Source organism: Paralichthys olivaceus, chromosome 10, assembly GCF_024713975.1.
Source record: "Paralichthys olivaceus isolate ysfri-2021 chromosome 10, ASM2471397v2, whole genome shotgun sequence".
Lineage (NCBI taxonomy): Eukaryota > Metazoa > Chordata > Actinopteri > Pleuronectiformes > Paralichthyidae > Paralichthys > Paralichthys olivaceus.
The window spans coordinates 20,655,263-20,676,848 of NC_091102.1; the positions used below are offsets into that span (position 1 = coordinate 20,655,263).

General features: G+C 40.8%; 2 protein-coding genes across 4 annotated transcripts; both read right to left on the reverse strand.

The window, feature by feature from the left end:
• Positions 1–86: 86 nt before the first annotated feature.
• Positions 87–14,463, reverse strand: plcd4b (phospholipase C, delta 4b). 2 transcript variants are annotated; one of them, XM_020099584.2, is made up of 16 exons: positions 14,208–14,463; positions 11,440–11,493; positions 11,046–11,204; positions 9,670–9,898; positions 8,609–8,738; positions 8,190–8,421; positions 7,432–7,633; positions 6,556–6,700; positions 5,897–6,049; positions 3,717–3,887; positions 2,728–2,884; positions 2,402–2,518; positions 1,756–1,934; positions 1,464–1,596; positions 1,188–1,337; positions 87–998 (listed from the first exon to the last, which is right to left on the reverse strand). In XM_020099584.2, exons 2-16 carry the CDS (start codon positions 11,465–11,467, stop codon positions 907–909), a joined length of 2,277 nt encoding a protein of 758 aa, XP_019955143.1. In that variant the 5' UTR covers positions 11,468–11,493; positions 14,208–14,463; the 3' UTR covers positions 87–906. The 2 variants fall into 2 exon arrangements, with proteins under 2 accessions (XP_019955143.1, XP_019955144.1); XM_020099585.2 differs by having other exon boundaries at positions 11,440–11,490; positions 14,208–14,349.
• A 1,631-nt stretch (positions 14,464–16,094) lies between these two features.
• Positions 16,095–21,554, reverse strand: cnot9 (CCR4-NOT transcription complex subunit 9). 2 transcript variants are annotated; one of them, XM_020099662.2, is made up of 8 exons: positions 21,167–21,554; positions 20,738–20,923; positions 20,522–20,637; positions 19,759–19,868; positions 19,563–19,672; positions 19,244–19,342; positions 19,029–19,120; positions 16,095–17,078 (listed from the first exon to the last, which is right to left on the reverse strand). In XM_020099662.2, the coding sequence occupies exons 1-8, from the start codon at positions 21,182–21,184 to the stop codon at positions 16,910–16,912; spliced, it is 900 nt and encodes a 299-aa protein (XP_019955221.1). In that variant the 5' UTR covers positions 21,185–21,554; the 3' UTR covers positions 16,095–16,909. The 2 variants fall into 2 exon arrangements, with proteins under 2 accessions (XP_019955221.1, XP_019955222.1); XM_020099663.2 differs by having other exon boundaries at positions 20,738–20,893; positions 21,167–21,552.
• Between the last annotated feature and the right edge of the window lie 32 nt (positions 21,555–21,586).

Consider the following 21,586-nt stretch of genomic DNA (forward strand, 5'->3'; position numbering starts at 1 on the left):
TAAAGTGAATGTGGATTGAAGGGCTTGTGTGAGCGTGTGTGTGTGTGTGTCTGAACTTTTGAATAAATGGACAAATGAGTCAAAAATGTTTGTAAATATTTTTTATTCTGTTGTGTTGAAGCATTCAGAAAGTGTATAGAATGTATTTACAGACCTCTATACACATACATTTACATTATACACAACATACTCTGGAATTTGTACATTAGTAAATAGAATTGTAAGTTAACCAACACGATGCGAAGCACTTGAGCACTTGATTATAATTATTATTTAATACTGATATGTAACAGTTTTTTTTTACATTCTATGATTTCATTTTAAAGCTGGACTTTCGGTTGTTTCTTAGAAACTCTTTCTTCTGGATGTTAAGTACATGTAAAAGCAAACAGGGGTACATCTAGACATGCAGCAACCCTCCATCTCCATAAACCGTTAGATGATTAAAAGCTTGTGGGAAATATTTTCTTGAAAGCCTGACGTGTAGACTTGCATGTTTGGCATAAGAACAGAAATAGGTGCATGCAAACGTTTAACCTTTTGGAATGTTTCACTGGAAGCAACACAAGATGTTTTCTTTGACAGTTTTGTATTAGTTGTCTAATTTCTTGTTGAACTGAGCTTTAAGGAGATGCATCAACCCAACTGTCACCGATGATCACTAATGATTCCAAATAAAAACAAGAGAAATCCAAATTTTTTGTTTCGGTAAAATCAAAAAGCCAAGACAGATTTCTGATATGTTACCTGCTGATTGTTGTTTCAAATCTGTGGAAAATCTTCAGTATGACACATTAGGCTTTAGCCTGGCAAATACTCGAAACCAGATAAAGACTGACTTCAAATATTTATGTAGAAATTGGACATGTGACCAGCTCCGACTTCATATCTGCACATGTGACTCCTTCATGTGAGCTCTGAGATGCTGATGTTGACAAAGAGGGAGGAGGGAGGGATGGCTGTTCCATCTTTAGAGAGCAGATGTATGTGACGGAATCCTGGAAAGTAGAAGAAGATTTATGTCTCAACACGTTTTTTTTAAACACAGTGGTACAGACTGAGGGAATCTGGGGTTTTCCTGCCTCTGGAATTGGACACTACCTCAGCCTTTATATAAATATTTAATGGATATCGTGGTGGTTTCAGTGTCGTGCTTTGTCTCTTGGCTCTCTGTGCACTCTGCTCACCTGCTTGGATGCATGTGAATGGAAGAGTGAACTGTCCAATGAAGTCATTCCTGGACGCCTTATCGTAATCCTCCACGACGAAGCGAACCAGGGCCAGTTCAGGGGTGTGGATGATGAAATTTAGAGTTTCATTCCATAATGGGTTGAATCCTGCAGGTTAGAGGCCAACAAGTTTCTGTTTTCAAACGTTTCTTTTACATCCCAGCCCTCATTTTATCAAAGTCCTCTATGTAAATGAAGTAACGTATATAAAAACTATACTGAAAGTTGCCTCACCATTGTTGTTAATGTGACTGGTCTCTTCCTTGGCCTGGTCCTGTGGCACTCCATGGATCTCCACTCTGACCAGGGGGTCGACAATGGAGCCCTCCTTCTGATTCACCTTTGGCAGCTGCTGTCCACTGATCACCTGATAAACACAAAACCATATACACTCGTAGATATAAAACCTGAAAGTTGTACTTTCACAGAGCATGGTATTACACTGTTTCTCTGGTTTTCTGCTACACAATGACTCACATTTACACACACACACAGATAGTAGCAGCCGCCCACTGCACCCACAAACCTGTATGGATAAGCGGAGAGGTCTGTAGCCCTGCCGCTCTTCAGGTTTCTCTGGACTGAACTGAGCTCCGCTGTCTCTCATGAAGTCAGGCTTGAGGACGTAGCCGCAGCGGTTGTTCTGCCTGAACAGCCCGTCGTTCAGATCCATTTCCAGACCCGCTGTCTGAAAGTTCAGAGCCACTTTGCAGAAAAAAGGAAATAATGCAATTTACCGTGATTTAATTTTCGATTTTAGCACATGATTTCCTAGAATCAGAGATGTCTATCTAAAGCCATTCAAGTGTTATGAGAGAAGTGTTTTAGAGCATGCAGCATTTGTTTGGGGCCTTGTGACAGGAAACATCTGTCCTGTCAAACTCCTCCAGATGTGGGGGTGGGGATCTGTGTTTGACCTGTAATCTCCCCATGGGAGAAGGTGGCAGCACTGAACAAAATGCAGCAAAGTTGTACGTTGTACAGTTGTAAGAACTGCAAATATATTGACCAAACAGACAGGGTCAATCCATCTTCACTTCAGAAATACTACACTCCAGAAACACAGACAAACTGCAGAGCTCGTGATCATGGAAACATTCTGGGATGAACATCTGAAGCAGAAGACATGAGGGATTCAAAGTAAAACCAGCAGAGGGCAATCTTCCCCTCACCGATCTGACAGCCCACGTTCCACATGTCCTGTGGGTTGTAGTTGGAAGAGTCAGTCCTGAGGCCGCTGGGGTAAATTCTGCTCAGCTGCCTTGCGTTGTGCTGCACAAAATCTGTCCCTGAGGAGAAGAGTCGAAAAATAATGAAGCTCATGTATGTGTGAACATAGAGAAAAACTCAAATACAGTTGTAAATTGTTACAACGTAAAAGGAAACCCTATGGTACACATGTAAAACAGCCTATTGTAGACTTATAGAGGTTCATTTATCTGGGGAACACAGCATCCACTTAAGATTTCATAGCTCTCCCCCCTCATGCTAATGGTACCTGCTTCCTTAGCGAGCCTCTTGGCCTTGGATTCAGAGAGTGAGGACATTTCATAGCATTTGCTGTGAGAGCGAGCATGCTCAAAGCCATGGAAGTGCACGCTCTTGCAATAAACCACCAAGTCTGACAGCTCCCTGGACAGTTTGGACTTTGATTTCTGCAAAAAAGGATAAATAAAATGTAAAATTGGTTGACAAATAAATACTATTGTCACCACTTTAAACATGAATCCTGTAAACAAGAGGCCAATAATTATTATTCTGTAATTTGTTAACTAATAAAAATGCTCGTCTCTGCACATTACACATTTAACAAAATTAAGGCGGAAAACGTCTTGAAAGAATGATAGTCAGTAATCAGTGAATCACTATAAGAGGCTGGACATTTTCATCCTCATCTAGCCTTCATGCTAATGAACATAAATTAGGCTTAAAATTGGTACATAAATTATCAAAAATATTTCTCAATGAAAGTTTTAAAGCAGTTGATAAATCTGATTAAAATACTTGAGGCTGCCTCTCTCTGCCTCATCCGCTCAAATTAAATGATGAAAGCCACAGATGATTCAGTCAGTCCCTCAATGCAGCATGTAATGATTAAGCTGCAGTTCCCATTAAGCTCTGCCTTTAAAAAAAATGTCCTTGGTTAAATGCAGATTTAGAAAGTTTCACATGAGAGATGTTTTTCCAAAAGATAATAAGCAGCACATTGGACTCTCGTTGTTATTTTCCCACCCACTATCTTTCTTCTTTGTTCCATATCTGACTTTTAACAATTCCTGTTTCCTGTTTCTTCTCACTATCTCCCTCCTTGTACTCCAGCCCTGCCTCCCTGTCTATACATTTAAACCAAGTTTCCTGCCTATCAAGCAGCATTCACTCCTGCCCTGGCCTCTGATATCATTCTCTTTCTCTGCAGAGGAGGACTGAAGAAGCATTTCACAGATGCTGCAAGAAATAAACTCTCTTTAGCAACACAGGCACATGCACCTTTTTATTTTCATTCAAACACTCAGCAGGGGGGTCTCCAGCAGCCAGGCTCTCAGCATCATCGTTTGCCATCTCTTCTTCGTCGCTGACTTCATCTGTCAGGGTTTCATCCAGACAGTTTTCTAGACCACCAATCTTCTTGGCTTTCAGCAAGATTTTCCCCTTCAGTTCCTGCAATGAACACCGATAATATAATAATATATAGAAATATATAGAACTATAATAATGAGCACAACAGAAAACGTCTACTTGTATCCACCTTTCTTTTATTGTTCTGTTTATTTCCTTTGCTGCTGAACAGGTGTTGTGATGTGAGACGGAGCAGAACAAACTGACTCAGAGTTCACCACCATCATCATCACTTGTCTTCAGCACCCAGACTGCTCATAAAGGTGCTCCATCTTCTGGAATTTTGCTTTCTCCTAACTAAATGCAGCACTGTTGTGCTATTTAATTGGCAAAATCCTCTATGGACTTCTGCAAAGCAATTATCTACCATTACTTGAAGTTAGCATTGATTGTCCTAAGTGCTCTAATGGACGAGAGTTTGGAAGGTAGACCATTGCTTTTATGATCAGCGTGAAATGGATAACAAGGTACAGATCGACCATGAATCTTTAAAATGTCTCTGAAGTGGTCATGAAATAGGCTTCCCTCTGATCAGGCAGGCTGTCCTCTGTAGATGTTTGATTCCCAAAATATATTTTACTGACTGAAGTGGACTTTTTACTGGAACCTCACATTAGGCTTTAAAAAAATTGTTGTTACTCAGAGTAGGTCAGGTTTTCTTTTGCTTACCAGTCCTTTACATGGAAAATCTGCAGCCCGATATTTTAATATATACGTAATACATACATAATTTGAATTGTGCTAAAAAATATATCTTTCTATTTGGGTGTGAATATTTTTGTATATGCGTAGCCTTTATAAAATAACCATATTCATTTCATCTCTCTAATAAAACACATCCTCGGATTCAAAGCTATATGCCTATTTTCAGCAAAATAATCGACAAACAACAGAAATTAGACATGACCTAACTGACAAAACCAACCAGATCTAACGTCAGTGACGATGAGCATGAGCCAAAAGCCCACAGTGTAAAATCACGGAGACTGCTAATGTGATGGCTCAGGCCAAGAAAAAACGAAAATGTGAAGTGATCAGGCCTGAATGGTGCAACACTAGAAGGAGGGGAAAAAAATGCTAGAGATCGGGGAAGAAGAATGATTTACCAGTCACAAACATTAGAACTCTCGCTGTGCACAATCAGAACAGTGACCACGCCTTTGCTGTCAACTTGCAGCAAAACTGCACTGACAGGCAACTGTGAGAAATGAAACATTCAACAAGATGCTTTCCTCTCAGCTACAAGTTGTATTTCACACGGGCCCAATATGGCGTCGCAAGTGGGGCTGACTGGCCTGCTGAGAGCAGTTAAGGCTCCTGATTATTATATGAAGGCATTCACCAGCACAGCGACTCCATTGATGAGTTGGAAAAACATTGGACGATGTTGTGATGACACACAAGTATGTGTCTGGAAAGTTCAGATGTTAGTTTTTTTTTTCAGCCATCCATGATAGTGGTTCTAGAGATTGTTGTTGTTGTTCAAAGTTGCTTTGACACTGACGTTGATGAAGTTCAGACCTAAATATCTCAATAACTACTGGATGAATTAACGGCCCTCATTGTAATGGTAAGTGTTCTGTAGTCATTACATTTCCAGTCTTGTCGACCACTCAAAGCATTTTACAGTACAAACCACATATAGCCATCTGCAGCTCTTCTATGCTGCACTCTTTCTATCACACAACAGTCATACATTGTCGGCACAACCATCAGGGGGAATTTGGAGTTCAACCTCTTGCTCAGGGACTGCAGACTGGAGCAGGGATTGAACCGCTGACATTATGGTTAGCGGACAACCCACCGTAAGCTGGACCCTTTTTGGTTTTTGATGAAATGTGTCTGTAATCATTGTATTGAATGCAACAAAATCAGACTCCCCCTGATTCTGGTCTGACATTTCTTCCATCATCAAAACTGCAACATGTCCAATACTTTGATTGATTTCTCCCTTTGTCTTTATTAAGTCTGACCATTACAGCCTCTCAGAGTCATTAGCATGTGTATTTCTACAGCTTCACGACACGTTGAAAACCCAAACACATTCTAACCTGTGGAGAAGGAAGCTGCTGAGGCGTCTGTCCGTCCAGCAAGGTGGTCAGTAATGTGTCACCCAAGATTTGGCGGAGGTGCTGAGCCATGAGCGCCTGCTGCTCGACGCCACAGTGATTCTCTAGGGACAGAATGACTGGGAAGTCTGATGCCTGTCAAGCAAAGACGCAACACATCACATACGTTTCTGCAATACTTCAAAACTGTTTTCCTCAACACATGGTGTAAAAAGTTGGGTCGGAAAGTTGGAGACACATGAGAAGTTCCTGGTTGTTTTCCATGCAGGTCAAGTTAGGGAAGGGAATCTGTGATTTCAGCAGCAGGGAAGGTTACAAACTGTTCTATCTGAGCTTTTTCTATTCACACACACAGGGTTGTGCATGTAAGCTCAAACGATCATTTAGCTCAGCTGTGAATTCTGCCAACACCCAAATACAGTGCAGATGGTGGAGGTTGTAATTTCCTTAGCGCTACTCACAGCACTGAAAAACATAGGCAGCAACTTTGGATAGTTCTTTAAATGAATGCATCTGGAAAGATATGTTGCTTTAACACTTTTTAAACCAGACTGTGCTGCATGCTGGGAACCAGTGCAGGTTTGTCTGTGTGATCTGAGTGAACTACCTCTTCATAAGCAAATAGTGAGTGTGCTGCCCACCTTGAAGGCGTATTCTTTGAGTGTTGAAATGATGTCTCTAAAAAGAATCTTCGAAGTCAAAGTGTGACCATGATACACAACAGGCTCCCCATCACTGCCGTCCCAGGAGTCCACCTCTACACAGCGACAGCCTCTTTTCAGGGCCCTGCGCACACACACGCGCGCGCGCGCACACACACACACACACACACACACACACACACACACACACACACACTTTAGGATAGGCTTCTATTATCTCATGGTTACCTTCAGTAAAACTTTTTTTCAGTTAATTTCTAGTGAGAGTGTATATATTAATAAGCAGGCATACATTTGTGCATGTATCTCATCTTCTGTTGCTTTGACTTATTTAATTTTCTCAGTTTATTAATGGCCGCTCCTCCACTTGAACCAACATCTTTTATTCTCAGTCTTTTCATGTCTAACTGTAGGTTGCTCTTTCCATTTCTGAGGTTTCCTGTATTGCTACTTTCCATTTCTGAACTGAAAGACTTTATGGTTTTTACCAGTTTTACCAGTTATTTGCTTCAAGGCTGAGATTCCAAGTATTCTATACAGATACTGATTATGTGCTTGCTTAGCTCTGGTGGTGTTATCCAAGAAAAATGTTCAAAGGATTTATTGGTTTATCATATTCAAAATACAAATAGATGCAAGTACATTTTATAACGGGGCAAAAAGTGTGTGAGTGGTTTGACAGTATGTCCTCAAATTTTTTCTGGTATCTGGTTTCACTAATGTATTAATTTGTGAATGTTCATTGCAGTGATGTGTGTTCATCTCTCTCTCTCAAGTATACAAATCAAGATGTGTCGATCTTTAATGGCATTGTCTAAGCTCTAATCATGTGTGGTGTGTGTGTGTGCTCCTCACTGGATGTAGGCCTCGAGGCTGCTGTGTCCTCGGAGCTGGTCCTCCAGGAGGTATGTGTTGTGTGAGGAGGAGATGAAGTAGTGGCTGAGTGGCTGGCTCATGTCCTGGTAAAGGACACGATGCTCAGGTTTAAATATGGAGCCCTCCTGGGAGCACAGGTACATCTGGAAGCCATCGAGAGACATGGCACCTTGCTTCTTGGCTGCACAGAGAAATACAACAAAAACAACAACATCACAATCCAGATGTTTTTGACTGAATAACTTTGATAGTCATACAAACAATCAACTCACAAAACCTGCATGTCATTGGACTGTCCCGAGGGAAATTTAAATTTGCAATCTAAACTATAATCCATTGTTTTGAAACTGAAATAAAAAGCAAACTTTTACACAAAAATGTATTAAATTAAAGTTGGGCCCTTCTCGACATCAGTGACCTTCTCAGTGTTTGTTAAAAATACTAAATATTACCAGAATGTTGAACCAGAACACCACACATGAAGTATAATGTTAATACAAACCTTCTGATCTACAGTAGATATCTTTGCATACATTCTTGCACATGTATGCGGTAATTGTAAATCATAAAAGGCAATAAAACTACTGCCATCTGGAAAATATTTGCATATTAAATATTAATTTATAATAAATATCTAATATTGATCTAATGGCTCTGTTATGACAGGAATAATGTGTGGCTGTATTTTAAATAAAACATGATAAAGATGCACTGCACTTAGTCACAACCACCTGTACCTGTCTCAGAGGGTTCGCAGCGATCGATCAGCTCCCGTGCATGCTGGGTACTCTGCTCCCCCTCGTGCTGCTCCATCCTCAGAAAGCTCTCCAGCTCATCTAACAGTAATTTCTCTCCGTCTCCAGAGTAGTCCTGGAACACCTTCCACACTTCATCCCGCTGAGTCAGTATCTTGTAGAAGTGGACAAACTGCTCGATTTCCAAAGAGCCACTCTCTGACTTATCTGCCATCTGTGGGAATAAAGGAAGTTGAAAGAATGTCTTTTTCATGTTTTTGTAAATACTTTAGAAAATACATGCATTTAACACACAATTAAACAACCAAACTATGACAGTTTTCTTGTGGCAAAAGAACAAGAAATTAATTCATTTATTCATTCTGCTTCACCCTCACATTTTAACCCTCAGTTCATCTTACCGTAAAGAGATGGAGAGCATGTTCTTCATTCATGTCCACGTTCATCATTTTCAGCAGTTTCCGCACCTCTTTGAAATTCATCTTACCGTCTTTGTTCTTGTCAGCTTTCTGAAACCAGTCCCAGACCCATCTGCAGAGGATGCTGAGGGAAACTTGGAAATGTTGTTGAATAAACACATTCTGCTGGTAAATCTCTTCAACACTGTGTCTCAGGTTTACAAGTTGCACTCAGTAATCATAAACTAGTTCTTAATGCAGAAGTGTCTTGGAGACTCACAACAGTTTCGCAGACGTGTGGAGCAGACTGCGAAAGAGCTTCATCCACCAGGCTGTCCGGATGCTAAACTCTCTCCCCTCACCCCCAAGGACTGAAGCATTCCCCCACTCCACACCACCACCATCAGTTGATCTCTGACACCTCCACCTCATGATAACAAGAACTCCACCCCCCCCAAAGGACTTTACCATTCCGACACCACCACCGCATCATGCCCTACCACCTACATCACCTACCAACACACACCCTTACCTCCAAACAACAAGCACTGTGCTTAAAATTCACCTTAACTCCCTTTCAATGAGAACATGCATCAGTCACTTACTGTTGTCAATTCATCTGCTGTTTTTTTTAAGCTGATGTTTATTCTACATCTGCTGTAATTTGTACTGCTATTTTACTCATTCTGTGGATGAACATTACTTTTCATGAAGTATTTTGCATTTCTCCATCAACTTATGCACTCTTTTGTTTTGCACTACTCACATCCTATCTAATGTCACTTGAATTCTTAATATGTTGCATGTGATTTGTCTACTTTGTTTACACCAGGTATTAGAGAGAAACAGCAATTAAATTCGACTTAGATCTGGATTGAGAAAATAAGTTTTAAATCTTAAGTTCCTAAACTTATCTATACCTCAAGGAGGAAATCAACTCCTGAAGCAACTTTCCTTTCTGTTTTAGATGATGCTCACATTTTACACATGCACGCTTCAGCTACAACCCAGAAACTGTTTTTCACTAACACCTAACACTGTGATCTAAAGCGGTAAAAGGATACTGGTCCAGCCTCTCCTTCTCGTCCATCGTCTGAGCCTTGTGAATTAACTTGCGCACCCCCTGGATCCAGGCCCGCGCCTCCTCTGGGGACTCAGCCACAAGGTCCAGGTTGCCTTGGCGACCATGAAACACCAAGGTGAAGCAGAGGTCAGCGGGGAACTCCTCGGCGATGCTCAGCAGGACTTCTGACTGGTGGCCCTCACGCACGGCCTCCAACTCGGTCACTGAGACTGAAACAGGGTCATGACAAAAAAATTGTTAAGTGGAGGATTACACTGCTTGAATTCTTTGTTGTGTGTTATATGCTTCTGTGTGTGCAGTTTGATATGAATGCTCAAAATGATCTAAACTCTTTAAAGTGACTCAAATAAACACAAAATCAAAACATATCTTGACCTAGATGTGTAAATAATTATTGAAGTACAGTTATATTTATAATTTTAATATAATACTTTGGTGCAATAAGTATCAACCCTTGGCTACATGATAAACTTAATGAAAACTTGCTGTTGTTTGGCACATTGTTTTTAGGGGGATTGTTATATCTATAGAGTTAAATGAGAAGACTGACCCCTCACATACCTGTGCAGAAAATGCTGCTAAGCTTTAGCTTAGGATAGCATGAAGACTGGAAACAGAAGAAAGCAGCTTGCCTTGCTCCGTCTAAACGTAACAAGATCAGCCTGGTAACTTCCTGGAGTCTCTGCCGGTTGCCTGGCTACAGTTCCCGGCCATGACGTAACGCTTTACACAATGTTAGTTAAAGTCATGGGGAAAGAGTTTGAGTTCATTGTGCAGCTAATCAAATGTCCAGTGTGTCCAGGGATCTATTTGCCAAAATTTAATATAAATTAATCCTAGTGATGTTTTCGCTAGTGGGTTTCATCTAAATTCTAAGAATTGTTGTGCTCTTTACCCTAGAATAGACCCCTTATATTTAAATACTTTTATTTACACAGGGAGCGGGTCCTCTCTACGGAGGCCACCATGTTTTTTACATTAGTCCAAACTGGACAAACTAAACACCTTTTGAGTTTTTATGACAACTGAAGCTACCACAGGTTCTCTTTCATGTTTGGGGGAGGGTGGGGTAAGGGCTGTTCGGCTGCAACATGAAAAATTCTACACAATGAACCTTTAATTCCAATTTTTTAAAGGTAATTTTGTTTCTAGCTTTAATAGGTTAATAATATTGGAGGGGCAGACAGGCAGGCTGTGGGAAACCTGAGTATGTAAACTGACTCCACAATTTCAAGAAACTTGAACTTATTATACTCATATAATGTGGTATATTTACAGGCTAAGGCAAATGAATGAGACAATAGCTAAATCAGACCAATTATGCATGCTGTCATAAGTCCCCACGTCTCTACTCACAGGTGGAGTGACCTTTCCCAGCCCATCTGGATTTGTACCAGATGGTCAGGCCGTCCTCCAGGAGGCGGAAATGCCGCGGCTTCTTCCATGAACGGGACTTTACTTTCCTCAGAGTCGACCCCGCCATCATCACCTTGACATGTGGGTCATCTCGGATACCTGCACACAGTGATGTTACAAGTCACATGTCAAAACTGTCATACCTTGGACTCTGCACCATCAGAAGTGGCCATAGACAGGAATAGTAGGCACCTGTTTCACATGAATGATTGTAATGCTTCTGATTTAATAAGGATACAAACTAATTGAAATGCTATGACATCAAAAATCTTTAAACAAATTGTAAAATCATCTCATTGTCCAGCTTCAGTCAGAATGAATAATATTTACTCACCAGAGCCTTCAGGATCCATCGCTAACATCGAATCATGCCAAAGGAAATTTGCTGCTAAAAAGAAACAGATGTTGGTGAGATGACATATTTGTCCGTTTCTGAACAAAAATAAACATTACAGAAAACTTCTTTGCTCATCCAGCTGCTCACAGTATAATATCAATCTTCATTTGTGGTTTGCTGAGAATTGTCAACAGTAGCAGCCTGGATCATATTGTTAGTTACACACACTTCATATTCTCTCTTTTTGGCTCGTTCAATATATCATTGTAAGGAATCTTGATTGGAGTTGTTCAGGAAGGACACGAGTGCTTCATTGTGTCCAGAGAGGATTTCCATGCCGATCCAGGGAAGTGAAACCTCCATCCATCAGAATAACCTGTTGACTCTCACAAAATCATTTTGTCGGGTGGCAGATAGTGAGAAGAATTACGAAGATCCGGACACGGACCCTTGTGTTGTGAGTTAGTGCAGTGCTAAAGTGTGCCTGAGCAGAGTACTGAGTAGACACCAGCTACTCTGCAGTTTCTGACCCTGACGTCTGTGATACAGAACCTGAGCAAAAAGAAAAAACATCATGGAAGATGAAAAAGGGAGGGACACTAGCTCAATCTTTAAGTATTTAGTTGACTGGAGTATCAGCAGTGGTTGTTCTCTTATCCCGACGTCACTTTAAGGTTTAAGAGTCAGCATTTAAATCTGGATCCTGTCTCGCCATCAGTTTTCACTCATTCATTAGCAGAAAGCCCACTGAAAGGCCTGTCCTTGGTCTGTGTGCTGACATAGAAAAAATACACACACTCAGCAGTCTGTGCTTCTTACATCAGCCTGGTTAAACAGAAACCAGGAGCAGACAGATTATTATTTTAAGTTTTTATTTAACCACATCTGATTGGAGTGAAATCATTCTAAGATCCCAGATTTTTTTTTATTATTAAGAATGAAAACCCCAAAACATGGAGCTGTTATCCAGTTTACTATACTCTTAACATTGTTACACACACACATGGGTTGAGCTGTGCCTTGGAAAACTGTCTTTTGTTTGTCTTCTTCTCTGGTGCGGTGGCCACATTGGTGCAGAATATATTTACCCCTGCAGTGGTTGGCTGACATGTCAATACCACCGAATAACAAATCTGATATAGAATGACTGTGTGAACTGCTGATTTAGGATCAGCCTGGAGGATGGCAGTTTTATGTTCATTGATCTTAAATCAAAGTTGCTTTCCTGGTTTTCCTACATGGACGCCACATTTGGTGCATGCAAGAAGGTAGACAACATTGCTGGAGAGTTTTTTTGCAGTAAGAGTATGCAGCACTATTGCAGCAAGGGAAAAAAACTGTGGCATAGCTCAGACGTCCAAGTTAGCAGAAACACTTGTGTCCACATTGGTTGTCTTTACTTATCCATCCTCTGATTAAGATTTCGGTTAAATACAAATACACACAAACTATGGTATCAAAAAATCTGCCACACATCACCATGTTAGCACTGGCATTGCCAGTATGTTGGCATTTAATCCAAAATACCTCCTCACAGAGCTGCTGGCATGACTGGCTGGCCAGCTTTATTAATGTTGCCTAAAACCACACATTCTATCTTAACACGTTCATTCAAGTGTCTCATTAGAAGCAGAACTGATACACAATAAGACAGCTTATCAGTAGAGGCTGATAAACTTCTGTTATCTCTGTTGTTGGCCGATAAACCTGGATCAGACTCATCTGGAAATGGGATGGTTTTCTGAAGTCTGTTTATGTGTGTTCCTGTCCGACAGCTATCCTTTCCTTCCACTGTCTCCTGAAACAACAAGATCTAATCTGAAGGTCTCCATGTTTCACAGCCCCCTGTGCCAGCCCCCCCCCCCCCCCCCCACACACACACACACACACACACACACACACACACACACACCATAGTTCTCACCACAGCATGACTGAGGTGGTGCAAGGAATGTATTCACAGTTGCCTCACAATGTAAAATCACACTCTGCACTGAGGAAACCGACTAACTGTGAAAGTGAGGCTTATTTTCCACAGCTAGTTGCTCCATAAATTAAAGTCTGCTTTTTATGTGTAGAGTTTTCTCTGCACAGCCACGTCAAAGACCAGATTTACTTTCCATCCCAGACTTTCAGTTTTTTCTGCTGGCAGTTCAACACAACCTCCTTCAGAATTCAGGTCCAGACATTTAAGCTCCAGTCAGGTCACATGGTGTTTTATTTTTGGGGCCATGGGTAAGAGTTTTGGACTGACTCTCATCACAAGTGAGTCACACTGGGCAACTTTTTTAAGGGAGTTCACTGACCACGCACAGACACACAAAGACATGACTCATGAGGATATGTGTCAGGAAGGAAACTGGGAGTAAACAAGTCAGTGATGAAGACTAACAACTTATGGACTGTATGTTATGTGCATGTAGTATTTACTTTAGATTTAAATCACTGTTATCCCATATAAGAATATGCCCTTTATGGTTTGGTGGGATTTGTATCCTGTGATTTACCCATCACCTTCCCCCTGCACACAGTTATGTGAAGAATTCAACAAACATGTGATAAGGCTCTGTCCGTCCAATAAAATCCATGTATAAGTCCAAATCCCAGAGGGGAGGGAGGCTTGTGCAGACTAAATTAGAACCAGATACAGTAATATGAGACATGAAAGCATCACAACAGCAAAGCCTGCATGCCACTGCAGCTAAAGAAAGGCAGAATGACAACAATTAGGATCTGTCTTTGGCAAGAAAAAAAATGATACTCACCAAAAGTAGAGATTTCACTGGGGATGTTATTAGTCAGCCCTTCAGAGCTACTCTCCCAGAAAGGGCCTCATACGGTGAAGGGTGAGATCCGGGGAGGTATGTACAGCACTTTGGATATTGAGGTCCAGATGAAGGAGAGTCCAGGGACTGTTAGCTGAGCTCAGGGCATAAGAAGACCGGGAGCGTCCAGAGGGGGAATCTGGCTCAGCCTCTCTCCTCCCCTCTATCCTCAGTCTTACTGCTGGGTCAGAGAAACCTGATTCCCTAGTCACTGCTGCCACACACTGGTAAGCTCCACTCCCACCACTCCTCCACCTCCTCCCCCCTCCCCACCAGCCTTCCTTCCTTTCCTGCCACTCCCTCACGCGCCATCTGCAGACCCTTCACTGCATCCAGTGAAGGTCGCTTCCCTCATCCTCAGCTTTTCCTCAATCTGTGCGTCCTCCTCTCAAATTCTCCGGGTGGTTGCGGGTGCTGTGCAGAACCTCACTCTCGTGTTTCTGTTTCAACACTGATAACAGGCAACACAATTCCGGGAAGACGTGAAGCCAAATTATAAAACATACAGAAATGTCATACCACATGAACAAAAACTCCCTCCCTGACTGAGGCCAAATCTCCGATAATATTGGAAGATAGCAAGAAACTGATAGATACTGGAGGAGCTGGCAGGACGCCACATGCTGCGGAGAGGAGCTCTGAGTCACACAGCAGTTTATATATTGTTTCAGATAAATATTTCTCAGCTGGATGTGAGAATGCAACGATTATTGTTTGGTTTGAATCTAACCTGCAAATAGATCCGACAATATGGACTTTCCACATTGTGAATCCTGTCAAACTAATGTACTCCTCCATTTGCAAGGCTCTCTGAACCAGACCCATTATGACTGCAGCTCTTGCCTCATAAACAGACAAAAAAAATCACGATATGTTCTTAGGAACAATGTCCCAGGGGCATCAGATTTGCTCTCAAATGGAAGGCTTGAGTGAAGGTGTTTCCGTGATGCCTGTCTCAGTCATTGTAAGGATAATGGAACCGATGGGGGCAACAATCTGTTAATGTACTGCTAAAAGGAAACGAGATCTCATGAGTGAATTCTGTGAGGCTGTTAGACGGAGCACTCAGAGAGCACAGGTGAGTATCTCTGCTATCTGAGTGAAGCCAACTTAAATATGGCTTCTGAACTTTCAGTGAATCATCCCCCACTTTCAAAAAAATCCTTTCCGTAACAAGATGTTTTTCTCTTCCTTTGATTAAAAAGCATCACTGATCAAAATGTTTGTCGGACGTTCCATATTGTACCAAGTCACAAATATACTGTAGAGCTGTTGTGTTGACAATGAAATAGCAACGATGAATAATTTCAGACATTTCATCAGCTGAAAAAGACAAATATTATAGGATTCAGTGCTTTTGTCTCTTGAATTGTTTTAAAGTGGATAGCTTTGGCTTTTGGTCAGACAAAACAAGTTCTCACAGAAATTATGATGGGATTCATTCTGCACTAATTTAACCAATAGGAAAAAATAAAAAGTAGTTGCAAATCCTAATCAAACCTATAGTGGACTCAAACCAAGGCTGGGTGGGGTGTTTCTGCAGCGAGTTAAAATCTTCTCCTCGTGAACTTGTGGGGTTTTACAATCCACATCACATCAAGTCAGGTCTAAATTGCCCATAGCTGTGACTGCTCTGTGTTTGTGTCAGCCATGAAACAGACTGTTGACCGGATCAGGCCATACCCCACTTCCCCACAGCAAAAAGCAACAATGGATAACATTTCCTGTCACTGGTCCCACAAGATAAAAACTTTTTTCAAAATCATTCATCATTATGCCTTTGAGTATTTCCTCTTTTCACATGTCAATATTAGGTGACTAGTATTATTAGAGTGAAAAACTGTTTATTTATGAAAATGTTTGATCAGCTTCTGAGATTTCTTACTGTGCCACCAAATACAGTAACAGTAAAAACAAAGCACAGTGAAACACATTCACTGTTTGTAAACTGCTAGATATTACATCAGTCCAGAGGCTTTGGTGGCAAAAAAAGAGGCAAGTCTTATAGATTAAAAAGTATTTGCTAGTCACAGTGAAGTGAAAAGTTCAAAGTTGAGAGTGATATTTTAGGGTTGATATCACCAACATCTCACCAACGTAATCATATAAGTACAGACCTGAATGTTGAGAGACATGCAGATATTCCAATCTACTGCAGCAAAACATGTTTCATAGGCTGCATTTTTACTACATTTTATTATTTATAATTCTCAGTGAAAATAACTGTTCCAAGAATTGTAATTTTTGTAATAGTTTTGTAAAGCTGCAAGATATCATACACAGTTATACCTTAATACAAATCAACCAATGTCTGAGGTCTCTTGCCAAACTTTTGTCACATTTATGTCAAACACAAATACTAGCCAATGTCAGTATCAGCTTTGAAAATCTATTTATGGATCTATATCTGCCAGGGTCTTAATAAGAAGCCTTTCAGGTGTGATAGCAGCCTCAAGTGGAGGTGATGACACACATTTGAAGATTTCCATCCATCCAAAAGCAAAATATCTTCCTCTTTTATTAAGTCCCTTTAGTTTGCAGACAGTGTTATCGCACCACATTTGGCCAAGCGCAAAATCTAGACTTTGAAACTTTTGTGCACAGTCCTTCTGTGTCCACTGTCGGCACGCACTTTGTCCATGTCACTGTGGGGCCAGCGGGATGCCTCTGGCATCAGTGACTTGACCTTCCTGCAGGTTCTTGACCAGTTGTGCTAGCCAGCGCTTGGTGGTGGTGTCGTCCTTCAGCACCTGAGCAAAGGTGCTGTCTTTCAGCTGGTCGGGCAAACACTGACGCAAGGCTTCTCTGGCTCTGGAAAGGGGAACACAACATGTCAAAAACCAATGTGCTCTTCTGTCATCCTCTTACTATGACGCAGACAGCTCATTGTGTTGGTAGGTAACAGAACACTCATAATTTGAAGCACAAACACTCGCTTTCCTTATATGCATTATTGATAATGTATTACTTTTAGGGATAGTAGCTATAATGGATCTTGGATATATTAACTATCACTATTAGGTTAATAAAATATGGAGTGAAAACTTTTAATGTAACACGCAACAGGAAATTGGTAAGCAGGTAAATGCATCCAAAGCCTGTCTAGAGAGGCAGAGCTGTGGCTCTATGTTCCTCTATAAAAGGTCCAGTGTGTAAGATTCTGGTTTGATCCATAAGCAAAAATAGAGTATAAAATAATCACATCTTAATGATGTTTTCATCAGTGTTTAATGATCTGAATGTATAAAGAGTTTCGTTTTCATTAACCCATAATGAGCCATTTAAGCTAAATTTACATTATATTCTATGGAGTCTGCCATGTTGCACCATCATGTTTCTACAGCAGCCAACAATGGACAAACCATACACTGGCTATAAAGACCTTTTTAGTGTTTATGATGACTGAAGGTCACCATAGGTCCCCCCAAAACACTTGGACGGGGAGGGCACGAGATGTCAGTAAATCAGACAAACTGAACCTTCAAAATGACTGATCAGTCATCCAACAAATATTCTTCTGTAAATAGAATTCAAACATAGACAGATTCTGTTTTGTGACCCTCATAATCAACTACAGAGTTTCTAACTATATTCAGTCATGTTTGATTGGATACACTCCTCTGTAATTGTGGGCAGTTTTTCTCTCCTTCCTCATCTGAATAATTAATATTGATTTAGCCCTTAACCTCAATTTTATAAACTTATGAAACATATGTTTTATTTTGTTTCTGACCTCACAAAGTGCTCCTATGACCATCCATTACAGGGTTTCTGCGGGTTTCTGCAATCTAGTTAGATTTAAGACTTTTTAAGACCATAATAAATGAAAATTAAGACAAACTATGCATACCAGAAAAACATTTCTCTCTAAAGAACACACAAAAAAGAAAAAACCTAATTTGATACATCTATACCAAGCATATTTTAGACCAGAGGTCATAATATTTGAATATATTTAAGACTTTTAAAGGTCTTTAGATGATGTTTGGGTGATCACCTGCAGAGCTGCATCATTGAGATCAACTCTCATTTTGACAACAATTAAGTGGCCTGGTGAGTTTAAACCAGTTTTCAGCAGTGTTGTCCATACCTTTTATGGAGGTTGCAAAGCCCGGTAAAACTGGCCTCTAATCACAAAACCACTAGTGATTTAAATTGCCCTGTGTAGAGGAAATCAAAAAAAGCTAGCTGTTGTGCAGACTGGTATAATAGAACTGTCGTGTCTTATCCACACTTTGGTGCTCCTGTGTCCAAGACCTGGTAAATGTACATTTTTGATGGTGCAGCAAAATTTCAGCATTTGCATGGTAGCTAGCAGTTAGTTAGTTAGTATGGCTAGCATTATTAGCATAGTAGTGACGTGCTGTTTAGTCTGTAGACTATATAAAAACTGTGAGTAATTGTGATGTCTCTGGTTTAACAGCACTGAGGTTGGCAAGTGGGCAGGTGTGTGTTTTTTTCCCTTCAGGACACCATTAAAGAAAATAGCTGTTGCCAGTTATATTAATGTTAAAAGTGTGTGTATGTGTATATATATATTCAACATTTAACTAACAGTCACCACTGAATATGAGGCATGACCCATAGCTCCTCCTAGTGGCAACTGCTAATGTTCTTAAAGTTCCATTCTCTCTCTAGTTCAAAGTTTCCAGGGTTGTGAGGGACTAAACGCCAAAATATTGCACATATTACCTTTCTGTCGAAAACCAAAGTTAAAGGAAACCACATAAAGTTAACTGTATCTGTTGAACACTGCTCTACCTGAGATTATCTGAGAGGCGAAGGTAGCAGCGAACAACATGCTTCAGCAGACGTGCTGATGGTTCTTTTGAGAGCTGCAACACCATTTTGCCCTGTGAAGACAAAGATGGAGATGACACAATGTCTTTTGTTATCGATGCAAAGTGTTCCCCTATGCAGAGTGACTACAAAAGGGAAATCTAATTTAATTCTGATGTTTCTAAAGGGGCACTTACAAGGATCATAGCCACATGGGAAAAACGTTCGTAAGTCTGACATATGTATGCCAGCCCTGTGTCATCCAAGAGAATCTTCTGAAGTATGAAAGTTGCAACCTGCAAAACAAAAAGTGAAGGATGGTGAGCTGTACAACCCTGCCAGGCACTGATACAAACACAGTATTCCATTTTCTAACTTTTCTAACTTAATTTAAGATTTAAACATTTGTTAAATTGGAACTATATAAGTGTACACAGTTCAATAAAAAGCAACAGAGTTGAATATGGTTTGCCTTATAGATAAGTGTCTGTAAAGCAGCTGTAATGCTTAAAATACCGTCTTGGATAGTTCACTGCCTGATTCCATAATACGGAGACACAGCGGGATGATTTCAGTGGTGAGGAGGAAGTTAATCACTTCTTGTTCATCTGTTTTCACCAAAGCACCTGCAATATATACAGAGACATCTTGTTGAGAATCATGGAGACACTGGTGTAAATGATGCAAATTCATAAAGCAACAGCAGAGTTACCGATGACTCCAAGGCTGGTGAGTCGCAGGTACTCAAATGGCCGTGTTTTGCTCACAGTGTGCAGGAAGGGGTAAAGGAAAAGAGGAATGTGAGCAGCGAGAAAAGCCGACCTGGTGAGGAACAAAGAATCAAAAGAACTTTAATTAATCTTAACTCAGAGGACACAGAAAATATGTAAACTGCAATATGACATTGGCTTTTTACTTGTGACTTTGCTGACACCCAGAGCAATAAGGACTGTATCAAGTCTCTTAATATTAAAAACCAAATCATTTCATGAGAAACCAGGATTAAAGCCCGAGCTTGTGTTTTGTGGACTTAAACAGTTCACCCACCCCCTCCATCAGGATAATTTTAGGGGGAAATGTGGTTGAGAATTTGGAGGAAGGTAAAAACAAAAGAAAAGAATTTTCCAGGCAAAAGTTTAACTCACTTAACAGTTTCATTTAACTTTATCTATTTATTCATTTACATTAAGAAAAAATTATAATTAATGAAACTAATATATCATAAAGCATCACTTCACTTACAGATCAACATATGAAGTTTCATGACAAAAAAAACAAACACATTTCAAAATGATTATCAAGATCTGCTCCAAAAACGAAATATTTACAGATGTTTCCACTTTCAGACATTTCAGCAAGTTCAGAAATCATTCTGTTGATGTAGAGGAAGAAAATCCTTCTGTTCTGTACATGACGTGATCGAAGTTAAATCTTTTTGTATAGAAATCATTTGCAATTTTCCCTTGTGTCATTACCGTGTTTCAGGGTGCGAGGCGACACACTGCAGAAGTGCCAGGGCATTGCACACTCGGTTAGACTGGTGAGCCGTCAGCGTGGGTGGATTTATAGATGGATAGATGTTCACAATCTCCTGATAAAAACAAAATCAGATGAGGGAAAAAAATATCAGTTCAACCTATAATTGAGGCCACAACGATATTACAAACTAGTCAATGGGACGTGGTTCATACCTGCAACAGAGCAGCAATGGTGCCACAGGAGTGCCAGAGCATCGGAGCCAGGTCTGGCACCGATTCACGTTTCTTGCTCAGCTCCAGCAAAGCGTTCTCTCTGGTCTCTGGACTGGAGAGCTCATTGATCCACTGGTAGATCTTCTCCCGGTCCACCTGGGCAAGAGCTGTCACATTAGTCACAGCCTGTAAAACAAAGGGTCAACGCATTCATCGTTACCAGCCAATTAAATCTTAATCATAATGAGAGACCTTATTACAGAGTGGAAACACGAGGCGGAATAAAACAAGGACACGTTTTACACTCAGGTGCAGATGAGTACGATGGTTTTAACAACTTGAAACCAACTTAAAGAGAAATAAAAGGGGGACGTGCATGTTTTGATGTTGCTCCCGCTACAGTGCGTTAGGCTGATTTAAGATACTCACTGCTCCAGTCGCCAGCATCGTCTGAAGCTCTTAGGTCTCCGATGTGTGCGGGAAAAACTAATATATCACCTGCAGCGTAGCGGCAAAATCAAATCCAGATACAATTAATTAAACAAAGTTGGCGTGACTAACACAGCACGGCAGCTAACCTAAGCTAACACGAGCTAGCTGCTAAACGTCTTGACAAATGAGCTAGGAGCGTGCGTCGAAACTCCAAGCAACATATCTTCGTTTAGCTCCGAGAATAAAAGGTTAACATCCTCGTTCATGTGTGTCGCGTGACCCCCTCGAGCTCCAATTCAGAGATATTGAGTGAAGAGCTAAACGCGCTAACGACTTTTTGTTCGGCAATGGTGGCAGCCTTAATACAAACGTTCGAAGGTGTCGCGAGAGTTGGGCGCGACGTACTCTCGGTTTGCA